Here is a 19,071-nt window from a genome sequence, read left to right as displayed (position 1 = left end):
CAGAGGCCATTCTTACGAGCGGCCGACAAACGACTGCAGTCAGCAATTTGTACAGTTAGGAACAACCTCTTCAGTAACAGCACGCAGGACCGGCGTTCATGGCGACGGTGGGCAATGCGGCAACCACGACCATGCTCATGAAATACTGCGATTGGTCTTGAGCAGGTTTGTAAGACACAACACCACGGCGTTAAGCTTGCCTGTTTCGATGCATACGCTTTAGAGCAGCTAGAGTAACTTCCGAAAATATCTGCCGACGATTCTCAATCTAATCTCAGCTCCCTACATTGTCACTGTATCGATATATCTTTTAACCTATGCTCACGTTGACAAAAAGTACGATGTCATTAGTGCACGCATGCCAGATGAACCGCATTTGGTGTTCGCCGCACTAAAAATGACAAACCTTTAATTTTTTTCATACGGTCAAGGCACAGAGCTCGCCGGCCGTTCGCTGCGTGATTGCAGCGCGAATAAATGCATTGCAGCCGCTACAGTATTCAACATTTCTTTAGAAGACGCCCACTTGTGAAGCTTCGTCTGTTTTTTCCTCTTCGTCGATGCTTCCTATCGGCCACTGTGTAGTGAAATTGTCTGCGCCAACAGCGTCGTCTTCCCTCGACGTCTGCTAGCGCGCGCTGCACGACGTGATTGCACCGCGCTCCACCGTCGGTCTCCACGGTGGCGCGCACTCGTGTCGTGCTCGTCCCAGCTGAACGTACGGCACGGCACGGACGGCACGGCATGAGTGGCTTCCAGCCGAACGTGGGGCACCGCACGAGTGCGTGGAAAACTCCACGAGTGCCGTCAGCCGTAGACACCATATGTTCTTGCTCGACCATAAACTGAACTAAATTATATTGGCGTTGGTTCAGTAACTTTTACAAGCATTTTGCTGAAAAATTATGAAACACAATCGAAGATTTTAAAACATCTAAAGTGCTTTGAAAATTTGCAGCCTAAAAAATTCACTTCTTTTGTTGCAAAAGTGCACTCTTACCTTTCAGCTTTGGGTCATCCTGCCATTGCTTTCGGAATATCCGCTTTGAACAAGCATCCTTCCCCATTTTGCTGTTGCCTGTCAAGGTTGCTTCCCACGACGATTCGACAAACAGAATCGCCTAATCTGTCAACGGAATGTGAGCATGCCTAATTGGCCGTATTACACCTGCACCGTTGATATTTACATTCTGTCTTTCTATAACAAGGAACACGCCGAACAGCATGTAAATGGATTATTTGGATTAGGCAAAAGTTTTGCGAAAGTAGTCAGAAAGTACAAGTAGCCAACCTAAAATTTTCGTCGCCAGGAGGCTCAGAAAGTAGCCAATTTGGCGTAAAGTAGCCAAATCTGGCAACCCTGCCCGGAGAGACACACACCGGTGCCGCAGAATTCCGCGTACCTACGAGGTGGCGCTCCCGTCGCCGTTTCCTTCCCTCATGAGGGAGACTTCCCTCCTCGCCCAGCCGGGGGCTGTCCGTCCCGACGGCCGACGATGAAGATGGGCAGCATCGAAATGGAGGGGGGAAACAGGTTCTCCACAAAAGTAATCAAAGTAGTCCAGCAAGGAAACATGGCAGATCATAATCAGAAGCGTGCAAGTGGTGAAAGAACAGCCGAGATATTGTGCTAGGAAAGTGTGTCAGACCGCAAGAACTGAAGGCTACCAAAAGCGTGGATGAATACAAAAGAACGTGATTTTGATCCAATGGAATGACGACTTAAAAATTTTAGAAAATTACAGACAGATTAGCTTGCTGACCGTTCCTTACAAGGTATTGATTGTTGCTTTCGAGATCATAATAAAAGCGGTATTATATTCAGGGATATATATTTCAGGAGGTTCTCCGGTACAGTCTACAGAGTACCGTGTTAATTCCCTGGGTCAGTGTGTGCGAAAGTGGCCAGAATGCCCCGTTTTTCTTTTTAGTGCGAAAGAAAACGTATTGAGATAGTTATAAACATCAGCAGATGTCGAGGTGACTTGTAAACAGAAGGAATTAATTAAAAGGGTGATAAAAATGCGTTGACAAATTGCGCAGCGGCCAAAGTACCCTTCTTAAGAGGTGATGCAAAACGAGTCAGAAAAGGCATGAAAAAACCTGACACAGTACATACGCTGTTTGAAGTCTAGAGTCTGACGGAAACCCGTCTGGTAGGGATGGTAGATGACGCAAGTAGAAGGCGGCGACCAAAACAAAGGATGGGATGACGTTTCGACTCCCCGACGGGAGCCTTGTTCACAATGAGGCATAACGTAGCTTCGTCGTTTATTTATACACAGCGCATGAGCGAACCCAGGCACCTGACGTAGAATGGGGGAAGGTTTCCGTCATTTCGATTAAGCGTGTGCCCTGTCGTCCGAGTAAGACAGCGATTCCAGATAGAGCCGTGACTCCTTGCCCCTTTCTTTTGCGATAACACGTGCCTCTGCCCAGTTTATGTTGTGTGCGGCGGACACCGAGTGCTCGGCAGGCGCATTTTGAACTGCGCACCGGTTTCTGACATCACTCTGGTGATCACGTATTCTTTGCTCAAGGTCACCCGACTCGCCGATATACACAGACGGGCTCCCGCGGGGGAGCCGAAACGTCATCCCATCCTTTCTTTTGGTCGGCGCCTTCTACTTTCGTCTCTACGCTGTTATTCTCTGCACAGTTGTAAGATTTTCTGAGACGGTCGGGCGGCGTAAAAAGAACTATAACCCAAAGTTAAAGCCGAAGGCGTGCGTTAGTGACGTCCCATTTTCTGATGACCCTGTGCTGTTAATTAACTAAGCGGAAGGTCTCAAGTACTTGACTGAGGGCAGAGACAAGCTGACCACATCGTTGGGCTGAAAACATGTTATTAAAAGAAAACTAAGTTTAAGCTTTTTCGAAAGCGGACCGCAGTTTACGATAGGTGCTGACGCGGCTGAAGATGTAAGCTGGCACATCTGCCCAGGTTATGCAGTTTTTATTATGCTATCGCAGGCCAAAATCAACCAAAGTCACCGTAGGTTGGCGCAATCAAAAACATGTAGTCAGCAAAGCGACAATGATGTGGGTTCCATTAGGCAGCTGTTCTCAGGTTACGAACAGCGCGCAGAAGACAATAATGTATAGTAGTTCTATCTTTCCAGTATTCCAAGGACAAACTCGTCGGGTAACGAAAAAGCTTGAACTTAAAGTGGCCACCGCAGAGGGATACGGAAAAGCAAATGAAACGCGCAGAGATAACTAGAAGGATAAGAATGGGGTGGAGCGCATATGGCAAATTCTCGCAGATCATGAGTGGCAGTTTACCAATTTCCCTCAAGAGGAAAGTGTACAACAGCATAATCTTACCGGTACTCACCTACGGGGCAGAAACGTGGAGGCTAACGAAAAGAGTTCAGCTTAAGTTAAGGACAACGCAGCGAGCCATGGAAAGAAAAATTATAGGTGTAACGTTAAGAGATCGGAAGCGGGCAGAGTGGGTGAGGGAACAAACACGGGTTAATGACATCCTAGTCGAAATCAAGAGAAAGAAATGGGCTTGGGCAGGGCACGTAATGCGAAGGCAAGATAACCGCTGGTCTTTAAGGGTAACGGAGTGGGTTCCAAGAGAAAGTAAGCGTAGCAGGGGGCGGCAGAAGGTTAGGTGGGCGGATGAGATTAAGAAGTTTGCAGGCAAAGGGTGGATGCAGCTGGCAAAGGATAGGGTTAATTGGAGAGACATGGGAGAGGCCTTTGCCCTGCAGTGGGTGTAGTAAGGCTGATGATGATGATGATGATGATGATGATGATCAGCAGAAATGGCGATGGAATGGGAAAAGCAAATAATCGATGTTCGCTAGAGCGACAGAGTGGAATTCGAAAAGTAATGTTATGCAGCCCGCCATCTGGAATAGGACCTTATTCTTTAATGCACGTGACCAGATTAATTCTGAAGAAGCCGAGCCACTAAGCCCATCTTACTAGAGTTCTGCGTGCAACTAAGGTGTGTGCTTTAGGCGAGCAGAAGGCAGTGCGTGAACTGGTTGCAGTGGCTTCCTTAGCGGCGTAGAATTCCTTGGAAGGAACTTGTTCCAAAATTTTTGTCTTCTTCAACTCCCTCCCCCCCCCCCTCAGGCGAGGCCTCCCTGTTGAACCTCAAAACGGTCCCGGTTTCTGCGAGTGTGACCACACCATTTAGGAAGCCATGGGTTTCGCCCGACTGGTTACGCAACAGGAAGATTGATGCATGGACCTCGACCAGGAGCACTGCTGGAAGGTGGGAGGACGAAAGGCGTTGCTTCATGTGCCAGGATGGACCAGGAAGACCCACAGCTTATGTCAAGCTCTCTATACAATGTTTTAGTGTCGTGACCTTTTGTTATCAGACCAGCTGTCTGTTGCCCATTAAAGCGAATCATTACTTGCTATAATGAATCAGCCCTTCTACCCTTTTAAGCGTCCTCCAAGAAAATATTGTAACGTGAAGACGTCTATCACAAACAGTGAATACATTTAGAGGGAAAGCACACAGCGCGGCGCCGCCGAACAACCGGGCAAGCGAGGCACAGCTCCACCAGCGTACTTCGTTCTCTTCGCTTTCCACGCACGAGCTGAGCATATCGTTCACGTCTGCTGCCGTAACATAACTCCTGGTGTCAGAAGCACCGGGACGGTGCTAATTGCAGGATGCAGCAGGCGCGTGCGTAGGTAGCCTAACGGAGCACTCGATAAGGGCCACTGTATTGATGGAGTAGTTTCTCAGAGAGACCGTCACGACGTGAAGGGATCCAAAGGAGGACGAGTGAGCTCAGTGATAGTGAACTCGGCGATGCCGACGGTCGTAAACGGATTTCTGGTATGTCAGGGCGGTGGCGAGCCGGCGGCGGGCGATGTGGCAATGTGCATGCACCCTGGTTGAGTGAGTAGAAGTCGGTAGCAATGTATTCAAGAGCAGGGCAGGATGCCGACAAAACACAAGGAAGAAAGGCGACTAGCCGGTGATGTCATGCCGCGGCGTAGAGCAACGCAATGTCCCAATCACGGTAGTCGGGTGATTTTGACATAGATAGCACGTCAGCCAGGGTCTTGTTCATTCCGCTCGGTAAGACCATTCGTCTGGGGATGGTTGGCTGTTGTGAACTTAAGCTGCGTACGTAGCACAAGACAGGAGAACTTTCTGACGGGCTAGTTTGTACATCTCTATTAAACAGCGTGTGCTAACAGGACGTACACAGGAAACTTGGAGACAGAGGAATGAAGCGCAACCCGTAGTAGAAGATATATGCTGCAGTAGAACTTTCTGACGGGCTAGTTTGTACATCTCTATTAAACAGCGTGCGCTAACAGGACGTACACAGGAAACTTGGAGACAGAGGAAAGAAGCGCAACCCGTAGTAGAAGATATATGCTGCAGTAGAACTTTCTGACGAGCTAGTTGGTACGTCTCTATTAAACAGCGTGCGCTAACAGGACGTACACAGGAAACTTGGAGACAGAGGAAAGAAGCACAACCCGTAGTAGAAGATACATGCTGCAGTAGAACTTTCTGACGGGCTAGTTGGTACATCTCTATTAAACAACGTGCGCTAACAGGACATACACAGGAAACTTGGAGACAGAGGAAAGAAGCGCAACCCGTAGTAGAAGATATATGCTGCAGTAGAACTTTCTGACAGGCTAGTGGGTACATCTCTATCAAACAGCGTGCGCTAACAGGACGTACACAGGAAACTTGGAGACGGAGGAAAGAAGCGCAACCCGTAGTAGAAGATATACGCTGCAGTAGAACTTTCTGACGGGCTAGTTGGTACATCTCTATTAAACAGCGCGCGCTAACAGGACGTACACAGGAAACTTGGAGACGGAGGAAAGAAGCGCAACCCGTAGTAGAAGATATATGCTGCAGTAGAACTTTCTGACGAGCTAGTTGGTACGTCTCTATTAAACAGCGTGCGCTAACAGGACGTACACAGGAAACTTGGAGACAGAGGAAAGAAGCGCAACCCGTAGTAGAAGATATATGCTGCAGTAGAACTTTTTGACGAGCTAGTTGGTACGTCTCTATTAAACAGCGTGCGCTAACAGGACGTACACAGGAAACTTGGAGACAGAGGAAAGAAGCGCAACCCGTAGTAGAAGATACATGCTGCAGTAGAACTTTCTGACGGGCTAGTTGGTACATCTCTATTAAAGAACGTGCGCTAACAGGACATACACAGGAAACTTGGAGACAGAGGAAAGAAGCGGAACCCGTAGTAGAAGATATATGCTGCAGTAGAACTTTCTGACGGGCTAGTTGGTACATCTCTATTAAACAGCGTGCGCTAACAGGACGTACACAGGAAACTTGGAGACAGAGGAAAGAAGCGCAACCCGTAGTAGAAGATACATGCTGCAGTAGAACTTTCTGACGGGCTAGTTGGTACATCTCTATTAAACAACGTGCGCTAACAGGACATACACAGGAAACTTGGAGACAGAGGAAAGAAGCGCAACCCGTAGTAGAAGATATATGCTGCAGTAGAACTTTCTGACGGGCTAGTTGGTACATCTCTATTAAAGAACGTGCGCTAACAGGACATACACAGGAAACTTGGAGACAGAGGAAAGAAGCGGAACCCGTAGTAGAAGATATATGCTGCAGTAGAACTTTCTGATGGGCTAGTTGGTACATCTCTATTAAACAGCGTGCGCTAACAGGACGTACACAGGAAACTTGGAGACAGAGGAAAGAAGCGCAACCCGTAGTAGAAGATACATGCTGCAGTAGAACTTTCTGACGGGCTAGTTGGTACATCTCTATTAAACAACGTCCGCTAACAGGACGTACACAGGAAACTTGGAGACAGAGGAAAGAAGCGCAACCCGTAGTAGAAGATATATGCTGCAGTAGAACTTCCTGACGGGCTAGTTGGTACATCTCTATTAAACAGCGTGCGCTAACAGGACGTACTCAGGAAACTTGGAGACAGAGGAAAGAAGCGCAACCCGTAGTAGAAGATATATGCTGCAGTAGAACTTTTTGACGAGCTAGTTGGTACGTCTCTATTAAACAGCGTGCGCTAACAGGACGTACACAGGAAACTTGGAGACAGAGGAAAGAAGCGCAACCCGTAGTAGAAGATACATGCTGCAGTAGAACTTTCTGACGGGCTAGTTGGTACATCTCTATTAAAGAACGTGCGCTAACAGGACATACACAGGAAACTTGGAGACAGAGCAAAGAAGCGGAACCCGTAGTAGAAGATATATGCTGCAGTAGAACTTTCTGACGGGCTAGTTGGTACATCTCTATTAAACAGCGTGCGCTAACAGGACGTACACAGGAAACTTGGAGACAGAGGAAAGAAGCGCAACCCGTAGTAGAAGATACATGCTGCAGTAGAACTTTCTGACGGGCTAGTTGGTACATCTCTATTAAACAACGTGCGCTAACAGGACATACACAGGAAACTTGGAGACAGAGGAAAGAAGCGCAACCCGTAGTAGAAGATATATGCTGCAGTAGAACTTTCTGACGGGCTAGTTGGTACATCTCTATTAAAGAACGTGCGCTAACAGGACATACACAGGAAACTTGGAGACCGAGGAAAGAAGCGGAACCCGTAGTAGAAGATATATGCTGCAGTAGAACTTTCTGACGGGCTAGTTGGTACATCTCTATTAAACAGCGTGCGCTAACAGGACGTACACAGGAAACTTGGAGACAGAGGAAAGAAGCGCAACCCGTAGTAGAAGATACATGCTGCAGTAGAACTTTCTGACGGGCTAGTTGGTACATCTCTATTAAAGAACGTGCGCTAACAGGACATACACAGGAAACTTGGAGACAGAGGAAAGAAGCGGAACCCGTAGTAGAAGATATATGCTGCAGTAGAACTTTCTGACGAGCTAGTTGGTACATCTCTATTAAACAGCGTGCGCTAACAGGACGTACACAGGAAACTTGGAGACAGAGGAAAGAAGCGCAACCCGTAGTAGAAGATACATGCTGCAGTAGAACTTTCTGACGGGCTAGTTGGTACATCTCTATTAAACAGCGCGCGCTAACAGGACGTACTCAGGAAACTTGGAGACAGAGGAAAGAAGCGCAACCCGTAGTAGAAGATGTATGCTGCAGTAGAACTTTCTGACGGGCTAGTTGGTACATCTCTATTAAACAGCGCGCGCTAACAGGACGTACTCAGGAAACTTGGAGACAGAGGAAAGAAGCGCAACCCGTAGTAGAAGATGTATGCTGCAGTAGAACTTTCTGACGAGCTAGTTGGTACATCTCTATTAAACAGCGTGCGCTAACAGGACGTACACAGGAAACTTGGAGACAGAGGAAAGAAGCGCAACCCGTAGTAGAAGATACATGCTGCAGTAGAACTTTCTGACGGGCTAGTTGGTACATCTCTATTAAACAACGTGCGCTAACAGGACGTACACAGGAAACTTGGAGACAGAGGAAAGAAGCGCAACCCGTAGTAGAAGATATATGCTGCAATAGAACTTTCTGACAGGCTAGTGGGTACATCTCTATTAAACAGCGTGCGCTAACAGGACGTACACAGGAAACTTGGAGACGGAGGAAAGAAGCGCAACCCGTAGTAGAAGATCTATGCTGCAGTAGAACTTTCTGACGGGCTAGTTGGTACATCTCTATTAAACAACGTCCGCTAACAGGACGTACACAGGAAACTTGGAGACAGAGGAAAGAAGCGCAACCCGTAGTAGAAGATATATGCTGCAGTAGAACTTCCTGACGGGCTAGTTGGTACATCTCTATTAAACAGCGTGCGCTAACAGGAAGTACACAGGAAACTTGGAGACAGAAGAAAGAAGCGCAACCCGTAGTAGAAGATATATGCTGCAGTAGAAATTTCTGACGGGCTAGTTGGTACATCTCTATTAAACAACGTGCGCTAACAGGACGTACACAGGAAACTTGGAGACAGAGGAAAGAAGCGCAACCCGTAGTAGAAGATATATGCTGCAGTAGAACTTTCTGACGGGCTAGTTGGTACATCTCTATTAAACAGCGTGCGCTAACAGGACGTTCACAGGAAACTTGGAGACAGAGGAAAGAAGCGCAACCCGTAGTAGAAGATATATGCTACAGTAGAACTTTCTGACGGGCTAGTTGGTACATCTCTATTAAACAACGTGCGCTAACAGGACGTACACCGGAAACTTGGAGACAGAGGAAAGAAGCGCAACCCGTAGTAGAAGATATATGCTGCAGTAGAACTTTCTGACGGGCTAGTTGGTACATCTCTATTAAACAGCGTGCGCTAACAGGACGTACACAGGAAACTTGGAGACAGAGGAAAGAAGCGCTACCCGTAGTAGAAGATATATGCTGCAGTAGAACTTTCTGACGGGCTAGTTGGTACATCTCTATTAAACAGCGTGCGCTAACAGGACGTACACAGGAAACTTGGAGACAGAGGAAAGAAGCACAACCCGTAGTAGAAGATATATGCTGCAGTAGAACTTTCTGACGGGCTAGTTGGTACATCTCTATTAAACAACGTGCGCTAACAGGACGTACACAGGAAACTTGGAGACAGAGGAAAGAAGCGCTACCCGTAGTAGAAGATATATGCTGCAGTAGAACTTTCCGACGGGCTAGTTGGTACATATCTTTTAAACAACGTGTGCTAACAGGACGTGCACAGGAAACTTGGAGACAGAGGGAAGAAGCGCAACCCGTAGTAGAAGATATATGCTGCAGTAGAACTTTCTGATGGGCTAGTTGGTACATCTCTATTAAACAGCGTGCGCTAACAGGACGTACACAGGAAACTTGGAGACAGAGGAAAGAAGCGCTACCCGTAGAAGATATATGCTACAGTAGAACTTTCTGACTGGCTAGTTGGTACATCTCTATTAAACAACGTGCGCTAACAGGACGTACACAGGAAACTTGGAAACAGAGGAAAGAAGCGCAACCCGTAGTAGAAGATATATGCTACAGTAGAACTTTCTGACGGGCTAGTTGGTACATCTCTATTAAACAACGTGCGCTAACAGGACGTACACAGGAAACTTGGAAACAGAGGAAAGAAGCGCAACCCCTAGTAGAAGCTATATGCTGCAGTAGAACTCTCTGACGGGCTAGTTGGTACATCTCTATTAAACAACGTGCGCTAACAGGACGTAGGAAACTTGGAGACAGAGGAAAGAAGCGCAACCCGTAGTAGAAGATATATGCTGCAGTAGAACTTTCTGACGGGCTAGTTGGTACATCTCTATTAAACAACGTGCGCTAACAGGACGTACACAGGAAACTTGGAGATAGAGGAAAGAAGCGCAACCCGTAGAAGATATATGCTGCAGTAGAACTTTCTGATGGGCTAGTTGGTACATCTCTATTAAACAGCGTGCGCTAACAGGACGTACACAGGAAACTTGGAGACAGAGGAAAGAAGCGCAACCCGTAGTAGAAGATATATGCTACAGTAGAACTATCTGACGGGCTAGTTGGTACATCTCTATTAAACAACGTGCGCTAACAGGACGTACACAGGAAACTTGGAAACAGAGGAAAGAAGCGCAACCCGTAGTAGAAGATATATGCTGCAGTAGAACTTTCTGACGGGCTAGTTGGTACATCTCTATTAAACAACGTGCGCTAACAGGACGTACACAGGAAACTTGGAAACAGAGGAAAGAAGCGCAACCCGTAGTAGAAGATATATGCTGCAGTAGAACTTTCTGACGGGCTATTTTGTACATCTCTATTAAACAGCGTGCGCTAACAGGACGTACACGGGAAACTTGGAGACAGAGGAAAGAAGCGCAACCCGTAGTAGAAGATATATGCTGCTTCTTTCCTCTGTCTCCAAGTTTCCTGTATACGTCCTGTTAGCGCACGCTGTTTAATAAAGACAGGAGGATGTCGTTTACTACTTGGGACAAGCAATTAGCTGTGGTTTAGCTGCTGTTGTACCTGGTTAGAGAGCGAAAGCTATGATTTATCGCGCCACTAGATGCGGCGTAGCGTCTGTGACCTTGAGTGCGTTCCGGACAACTCAGAGCACCGCAGCTCGTCGAAGCGTCTGCGTCTTCATTCCCATCGATGTCGCTCGATCATGAACGCCCCAGTGCATAAGTCGAAGAGATTTTTCTTTGGCGAGTGTATGTTTCTTGTGCTTCCAAGTCGAAGACACATTTCTAAGATATCTCTGGACGGACGGACGGACGGACGGACGGACGGACGGACGGACGGACGGCCGGATCAATGGATGGACGGACGGACGGATGGACGGACGGACGGATGGATGGATGGATGGACGGACGGACGGACGGACGGATGGATGGATGGATGGATGGATGGATGGATGGATGGATGGATGGATGGATGGACGGACGGACGGACGGACGGACGGACGGATGGATGGATGGATGGATGGATGGATGGATGGATGGATGGATGGATGGATGGATGGATGGATGGACGGACGGATGGATGGACGGACTGATGGATGGATGGATGGATGGATGGATGGACGGACGGACGGACGGATGGATGGATGGACGGACGGACGGACGGATGGATGGACAGATGGATGGATGGATGGATGGACGGATGAATGGATGCTTGGACGGATGGACGGATGGATGGACGGACAGACGGATGGATGGATGGATGGACGGATGGATGGGCGCCGACGGTGGCGGCACCTTGGCCAGGGGATGCTAGCAGACGCTGCCAACGATCGTGCTTTGGCGCGCAGCAGACCGTGCGCCCGAATGAATTTTGTGTTGCGTTTTTTGCCTTGGCTTCGGTCGAAATGATATGATGACATGGAAGATAAAAAAAAACGGCCGTGGCTTAGCTTGGTTAAGCCTGGTGATTGCGAAGCAATAGTGTGTTATTCTCGGATCAGCTGGTAGTATGGCTGGTGGTAGTCTTGGGTTATGCTAGTGGTACGGCTTACAGTGAATCATCTAAGAGGAAGTCATCCGTCGAATCCGTGTATGCCGACAAACATTTCCCTCACCAGCGTGCCCATTACAAAATCTTCCAGTATCGATTGGCCGACGGTGCGGTAACACTCCATTTTCTCCGCGTCGTAAGATATGCCCACTCGGTGCTTGCAGTAGCGTTCGTTAAAGTACGGTAGCGTTACGCCGTAATGAATGTTGGGGTTATTGTCCCCGTCCAAAATGCGATACAGTTTGTTGTACGTTTCCTCGTCGTCTTCACGATGCATTAGCGGTAGCTTGTGTGTTTCGGCCACGTTGTGGATGGCCAAGTTGTCTGCATAACACCCCCATCGTCCGTCGGTCATCTTAAGTTTGCCCCACTTGTGCATCTGCGTGTCCGGCGTGTCGCTGGTTGCCCCAGGGTCCGGCGGTAGACCCATCTTGCGTCTTACAATGTCGTTCTTGTAGCGCGGTACGCAATCGTACGCGTCGCCTATAGAGACCTCGTCCAGGTAGCAAAACGCGTTTTTTATTGCTTTTGTTGAACATGGTTCGAGTAGACCGCTTTATGGGGTTGGGCGGCGTCTTTGACGGACCGGCGAGACGACGGTATGGCTCAAACGGCGTGCACGACGTGGCTTCACACCCACTTTTCGTGAACACGAATCGACCGTTGCTACACGTCAAACCGTCCGGGCACGGGTAGCCCGCATAGCCGAACGGGTTGTTAGTAAAGCGTCTGTTGAATTCACGCGTTGCCGTCTCAAACTCCTTTACTCTTCTCGCATGTTCTTCACGTCGTTCTACTGCAATGTGTACTTCGGGTTGAGTCGGGCCAGCCTTGGTGAAAGATTTCTCCTGTCTTTTCTTCGAACGCTCTTGTCTCTGCTGGGGTGTTTCTTCTGCTGCTGGAAAATTGCAGCGCATCAGTAACAAATACGAGACGAGAAGGACGCAAACACAAACGCTGACTAACAACTGTGTTTTATTGCTCTGAGCCAGCCTATATAAGAACTAGGTACAAAACAACAAAACAGAAACCAACACATCACCTCACGCATTCGTGGCACGATTATCGGAATTGTCTCCCGTTCCTCCAATCTTTCGTCCTATCATTGGCGTTCAGAAATGACATTTCTTTTTCACTAAGGCACACAGAGGGGTTGCTGACACACTTATCTGCGCATTTTGATATCGCCAGAGCTTCTGCTATCAACCTCGTGGTGGTGTCCCGACACTTACAAAGAATAACTGTGCTTTCAAGGGCAGGGGTGCAGCCTTTGCACTGGCTACAGTGTAAGGCGAGTTCCCCTGAGTTTGGGTCCCTTAGGTTCCTTTTGTGCTCTTGTAGCCTTGTGTTCAGACTGGAAACAGCACAAGACTACAAGGTTACAAGGCTACAAGAGCACAAAAGGAACCTAAGGGACCCAAACTCAGGGGAACTCGCCTTACACTGTAGCCAGTGCAAAGGCTGCACCCCTGCCCTTGAAAGCACAGTTATTCTTCGTAAGTGTCGGGACACCACCACGAGGTTGATAGCAGAAGCTCTGGCGATATCAAAATGCGCAGATAAGTGTGTCAGCAACCCCTCTGTGTGCCTTAGTGAAAAAGAAATGTCATTTCTGAAAGCCAATGATAGGACGAAAGATTGGAGGAACGGGAGACAATTCCGATAATCGTGCCACGAATGCGTGAGGTGATGTGTTGGTTTCTGTTTTGTTGTTTTGTACCTAGTTCTTATATAGGCTGGCTCAGAGCAATAAAACACAGTTGTTAGTCAGCGCTTGTGTTTGCGTCCTTCTCGTCCCGTATTTGTTACTGCTGCGCTGCAATTTTCCAGTATGCAGAACCAACTAGCCAGTCACTGTGTTTTAAGCAAATTTGTTTCTTCTGCACGCTGTTTTCTTCCCTTTTCGTTTTCCTTCTCTCGAAACGCACGTTCCTTCTCGAGCCGCTGTTCCGGGGTTTCTTGGACGCGCCTCTGCCGTTTAGTCGCGTTCTGAATTAGTAGAAGGAGACTCACTGTCGGGCAAACTCATGATTTCTTCCTTTGCTTCTGCTGTTTCCACAAAGGAGGTTGCACGTTGTCGCCGAGCTGCATACTGGGTACGCCGCTTAGAAAGTCGTTCTTCTCGTTCTTCTTCCGTCTCCGCAGCTCGCTGATGCCTCTTTGCATTCTGCCGAGCTGCCTTGTTCGTAGGCACCATCGTAACATCTGGCTGTATGACTGCCTTGGCGAGAGGAGCGGAGCTGTTTTATACAGCTGGTGTGACGTCACTCTGACCGTAGCGCCCCTGGTGAGAGGAGCGGGAGTTAGGCCACCGTTGGTGGCTACCGCCTCGCCTCGGGATGGCGTGAGATGGGGCCCCGTTTTTACACAGCTGGTTTGACGTCACACCGACCGTAGCGCCCCTGGTGAGAGGAGCGGGAGTTAGGCCGCCGTTAGTGGCTACCGCCTCGCCTCGCGACGGCGTGAGATGGGGCCCCGTTTTTACACAGCTGGTGTTACGTCACTCTAGGTCACGTTGTGTGACGTCAAGCAGCGAGGTCACGCTAAAGTCAATGGTGCCTACCACCGCCTCGCCACGGAACGGGCTGAAGTGCGACCTAAAGTGGTATTGCTTCGCAATAATAAGTTGCTGAAATAACTGCCGCGACCAACGCTGCGCTGCTTTATCGAAACCTTTTGTCCTGCGATCGCTTTGATTGCGGAGCATACGTTGCAAGTGGCGTGCGCGAGCGAGTTCGCGGCACTATAGTGAATATACTCCGCGGGTTGTGTTCCCAACGGTCGTGCTTTGGCGCGCAGCGGACCACGTGCCCGAATGAATTTGTTGCGTTTTCTGCCTCTTAATCGGCGGCATGGCATGGGAGATACAAAAATTACTTACCCAAATAACTGCCCCGACCGACGTTGCACTGCTTTATCGGGGCTTTTCGTACTGCGATCTCTTTGATCGCGGTGCACACGGTGGAAGTGGAGTGAGCGAGCGAGCTCGCGGTACTGTAATAGATGTGTCGCAGTGGTGTTTTCCAACCGGCATCCTTTGCCCAATCTTATTAAAAATTTAACTGCGCAAAGTAGAAATGGACCGACATGCGACTAGGTGTGCGTCCTAGGCTTTATTTGAACGGTTGGCGGTTTAATGCTCCAATAATATATTCCCTCAAACGCGTGTTCGCTCGTGCAACGGGCTGTGCTATTCAGTGAGTATAGGTGATTACTCCTCTGAATTTCAATTATTTTAGTGCACGAAAGTTTGGAGATTATTTCAGAGCTAATATACCTCGGACGCCTCGCAGGCTACCATTAAAAATATCCTACTGACGGCAGCCACATAATGTTTGTTTTGTAGCGAACCATGACGGTCGCGCCATGACGGTGACTGATGAGAGACTGTGCCGTCGCCTACGGAAAGTGACGACGCCATTTTCTGGTTTGTCGCTTCGCACAGCAACCGAAGAGCGGATCGCACCTTTGGCCACATGCACAGTGCAAGTTGTCATCGCTGACATTTTTTACAGTGTTGAATTCTTGGTCTTGCCGTTTTGTTCCCACGACGTGACTCTCGGGTGGGACTTCCTGTCAAAAAATAACGCCGTGATCGATTGTGCCCGCGCTGCGGTAGAATTTTCTGCATTGTGCGACGAACTGGCCGACGACCTCCATTTCGTGTGTCCGCAGAAGCTCACCGTCACTGAAGACGTCCACATCACTCCGGAGGCTTCTGCGCTTGTATCCCTCTCGTGCCCTGCCGCGCCGGCCGTCACCGTTTTATTTACGCCGTCTTCTTCCTTTGTCCACCGCAAAAACCAGCCGCTACCGTCTGCTGTTCTCGATGCTCACGGAGGTCTCACGAAGATGCTTATCAACAATCCATCTTCTTGCCCGCTTACCCTGCTACGTGGCGAATCTCCTGGTTCAGTTCAACCTGTCCACATTCTCTCTTACCTGGATGCCCCCGTTGCCTCCCGCCGTTCCTCCATCAACGCTCTTCATTCTGATTCGGCACCTGATCCATTGCCCGACGCCGCTTTCCAAGCCGTCATCGACGACGCTCTTCCTCATTAGTAGCCGAGGAGACAGATGATGTTGTCGAGATGCCCACATGCAGTGGGAAGAAAACTGTAGGTTGGGATAAGGTACTAATAAGCCCCAATTTGAATGAATACCGAAGTTCACAGATAAAGGCCCTACTCCAAAGCAAAGGGGATGTGTTTGCGGATGTGCCGGGCAAAACGAATGTCATATGTTGTAGACTAGATCTCTCTACAGACAGACCAATCAGCGTGAAGCAATACCCATTACCTTTAGCAGTTCAAGAATCAATAGAAAAGGAGGTGCGGGATATGTTGGAGTTTGGTGTGATTGAGAGGTCGTGGTCAGCATACAATGCGCCTCTCGTGGTTGTCAAAAAACCCGATGGTACTAACCGACTGTGTGTAGATTTTCGTCGGCTAAACTACCTGCTGTGCCTGAGCCCGTTCCGGGGAGTCAACGGAGGACGCTACCACCTGCTATAGCCAGGGGTATCTTCAGCGCTGTTGCCACCCATCACCCATCCGGGTGGTGCCCACAAAGCCAACAACACCGGCATCACCTCTACGGGCGCTTGGACCGGGAGCTTATACGACGCAGCCAGCGACGCCAGTACAAACACGTCGAACGCCGCCTCGACGCCGGACACTGGGTCCATACAACGCCGCAGCCTCACCGAACCAACCGTGTGCACGAACGCCGACCACAAAAAGTAGAACGCTAGTAGTAGACGCTGGTAGCAGTGTGTCCGTGTCGTGTGTATTTATAGCCTTTGTGTTTTGTGTTAGCTTTGTTAGTTTTGTGTTCTAGAGTGTGTGTCACGTAGGCTGTAGTAAATGGGCGTTTGTGTGGGTACACCTGTCACCTAGTCCATTTTTTCGGTCCGAGTGTTCTCCGGAGAGATCCGTGACAGTTTGTCACGCCGAGCCGAGGGCATCTCCTCTGTGACCGAGGCCGCTACCCCCACACGCTCTAAGGGTGTCCGGGAGCGCACGCAAAAGTGCGCGAAGCGGTGACATATTCGGCGTCCACGACAGGACGTTTGGTGCTTTGTAAGCGCAGAGGACGGAGAGAGTCAGAAGGACTTTACGAAGAGGTCGTAAACAAGTGTTTAGCAGCAGAGTGATATTGTGAGGTGCCGCGCTGAAGCGGTTATTGATGTTCACCGTGTAGAGGTAGTCTTTGTTTTGATAAGTTCAGTATCCGAAAATGAGCTTGGAGGAGCTAGTTGAGATTGGCACCCAGATGGGGATGTCCGGTTGCCCACCTCTGGCCGCAGTTAATCGCTTTCAGTCGAAGTAGCGTGCAACAGAAAAAAAGAACTCAAATGCTGAAAAATCAAAACTTGAATTTACTCACTTCTCTCTGAAGCAAACGTCGGTTCGTTTAGGAATCGCGGGCAGCACGAACAGCGGCGGCTTCAACAGCGACAACCACCCCTTTGGCGTCGAGTTGGCGAGCGACGGAGTCCAACTGCAACAAAACAAATACGTCTAGCGATGCGCCTAACATGAAAGATAGACCTGCACCGCGAGCAGCATGAACAGCGTAGGCTCAAACGGCAAGAACCGCCCTTTTAATATTGAATTCTTGAGCGAAGGAGTCCATATGTAACGACCCATATACGGCAAGTAATGCGAGCAACATAAAAGCTAGACATATATTGCGAGCAGCATGTACAGCGCGTATCAAACAGCGAGAACCGCCTCTTTAGTATGGGGTTCGTAAGCGAAAGAGTCCAACTGCGACAAAAATTCCTGCAGCAGTGCGCAAGATGAAAGGTAGACCTCCAACGCGAGCAACGTAAACATGGGGGCTCAAACAATATGAAGCGCAACTTTCGAGTCAAGACCTGCGAACGAGTCTGACTGCAACCACGTCGACACGCCACGAAAGGCGCGCAACATGAAAGCTGCACCTGCAGAATCTATAAGAGCTGGCACAGTGGGCAGAAGAAAACAAGAAGCACAGCTTTCGTAGCCTACGAGCGAACGAGTCCATCTACAACTATGCCAAACAGCATTTACTGCGAAGAAAGGCTGCAGTCGCTCGCGCTTCGCACCAAATCAACCGAAAAAAAAAACCACTACTTACAACTGAAGAACGGCTACTCACATCACAAAGTGGCGGATCCAGCACATTCTCGAAGTTTGCCCGGCCGATCCTGTGCATCCAAACCATTTGGCGAGGCGCTTTGCTTTTTCCGGACGGAATTACAAAAAATCTTCTCCCACTCCCTCCTCGGTTGTTGCATTCATTTGCGCAACAGAAGTTCAGCATCGCCGCAATGCTAGACGCTATCAAAGATGGAAAAACATTTCCCGCCAAAACTGCTGCGTCAGCGTCTGCTGCGGAGCAAAACAGCGCGAGCTAACATGCGACCACGGCGCCTCGGCCAATGGGAGGCTCGATTATCCGACGGAGCGCTAGGAGACAAAGGAATCCGGCGAGTTCAAAGCTTTGCGTTACTTTTGCTTTATTTAGGGGTTTTAGTGCATTCATTATACGTGCGCCATCTTCTGGACCACCGCCGTACATTGCTTGTTGGAGTTTCAGTGGCCATCGCATGATGGCGCTACGGCTTTACGCCACGCGGGTAGAAGCAACCAAGCGAAGGTTATCTGATTGGTGGCTAAAATCAAGAGAAGAGTAAAATTTCTAAGTCATGGCTAGGTGGCTTGAGCCACCGCCCGATTTAAGGGGTTCAGCCGTATCCATCCATCCATCCATGCGCGAAGAAAATTAACCGGAAACGAACTTCTCTACGCGCTTAATTTAGATATCTGCAATTTTCGCGCTCCTAATTAAATTACTCAAGCACGCCTCAGTACTTATCTCGATTGCACGTTTCTTTGACAACAGTGCATTCACTAGACGCGCTTTAATTCGCTTCGAAGACTCGCAGTCGTGGAAGCGGACCCGGACCCGGCTTCGATTGCCACCTACACTACAATTTTCTTGTTCTTTTTTTATAATTGAAGATCCTTCAAGGTCATATCTGCGCTGTTCAAGGTCATTCGTGCAGACAGCGAAATCGGCGCCGCTAGGCTAGTCAAGCTTTCACTTTAGAAGTAGCGGCTGCAGTCTGTGATTGGATTGGAGCAAGCTTTATTTGTGCCTGAAGTTGGGCGCTCGCGCGCCCCGACGAGGGCCTACGT

The 19,071-nt window shown here is 49.1% G+C and overlaps 1 protein-coding gene across 6 annotated transcripts in view; it reads left to right on the top strand.

Annotated features, from left to right (window-relative positions):
• The window catches only part of LOC144102136 (beta-hexosaminidase subunit alpha-like), a 279,853-nt gene extending 275,461 nt beyond the window's left edge, over positions 1-4,392 (top strand). For all 6 annotated transcript variants that reach the window (XM_077635441.1, XM_077635446.1, XM_077635442.1 and 3 more), the window contains one exon: positions 4,093-4,392. In XM_077635441.1, the coding sequence (XP_077491567.1) occupies positions 4,093-4,388 (296 nt within the window). In that variant the 3' untranslated portion in view covers positions 4,389-4,392. The remainder of the gene's footprint in view (positions 1-4,092) is intronic.
• Positions 4,393-19,071: the final 14,679 nt, after the last annotated feature.

This window comes from Amblyomma americanum, chromosome 8 (assembly GCF_052857255.1).
Source record: "Amblyomma americanum isolate KBUSLIRL-KWMA chromosome 8, ASM5285725v1, whole genome shotgun sequence".
NCBI classification, from domain to species: Eukaryota; Metazoa; Arthropoda; class Arachnida; order Ixodida; family Ixodidae; genus Amblyomma; species Amblyomma americanum.
The sequence above is the reverse complement of the archived record's forward strand: the minus strand, read 5'-3'. Positions and strand labels throughout refer to the sequence as shown.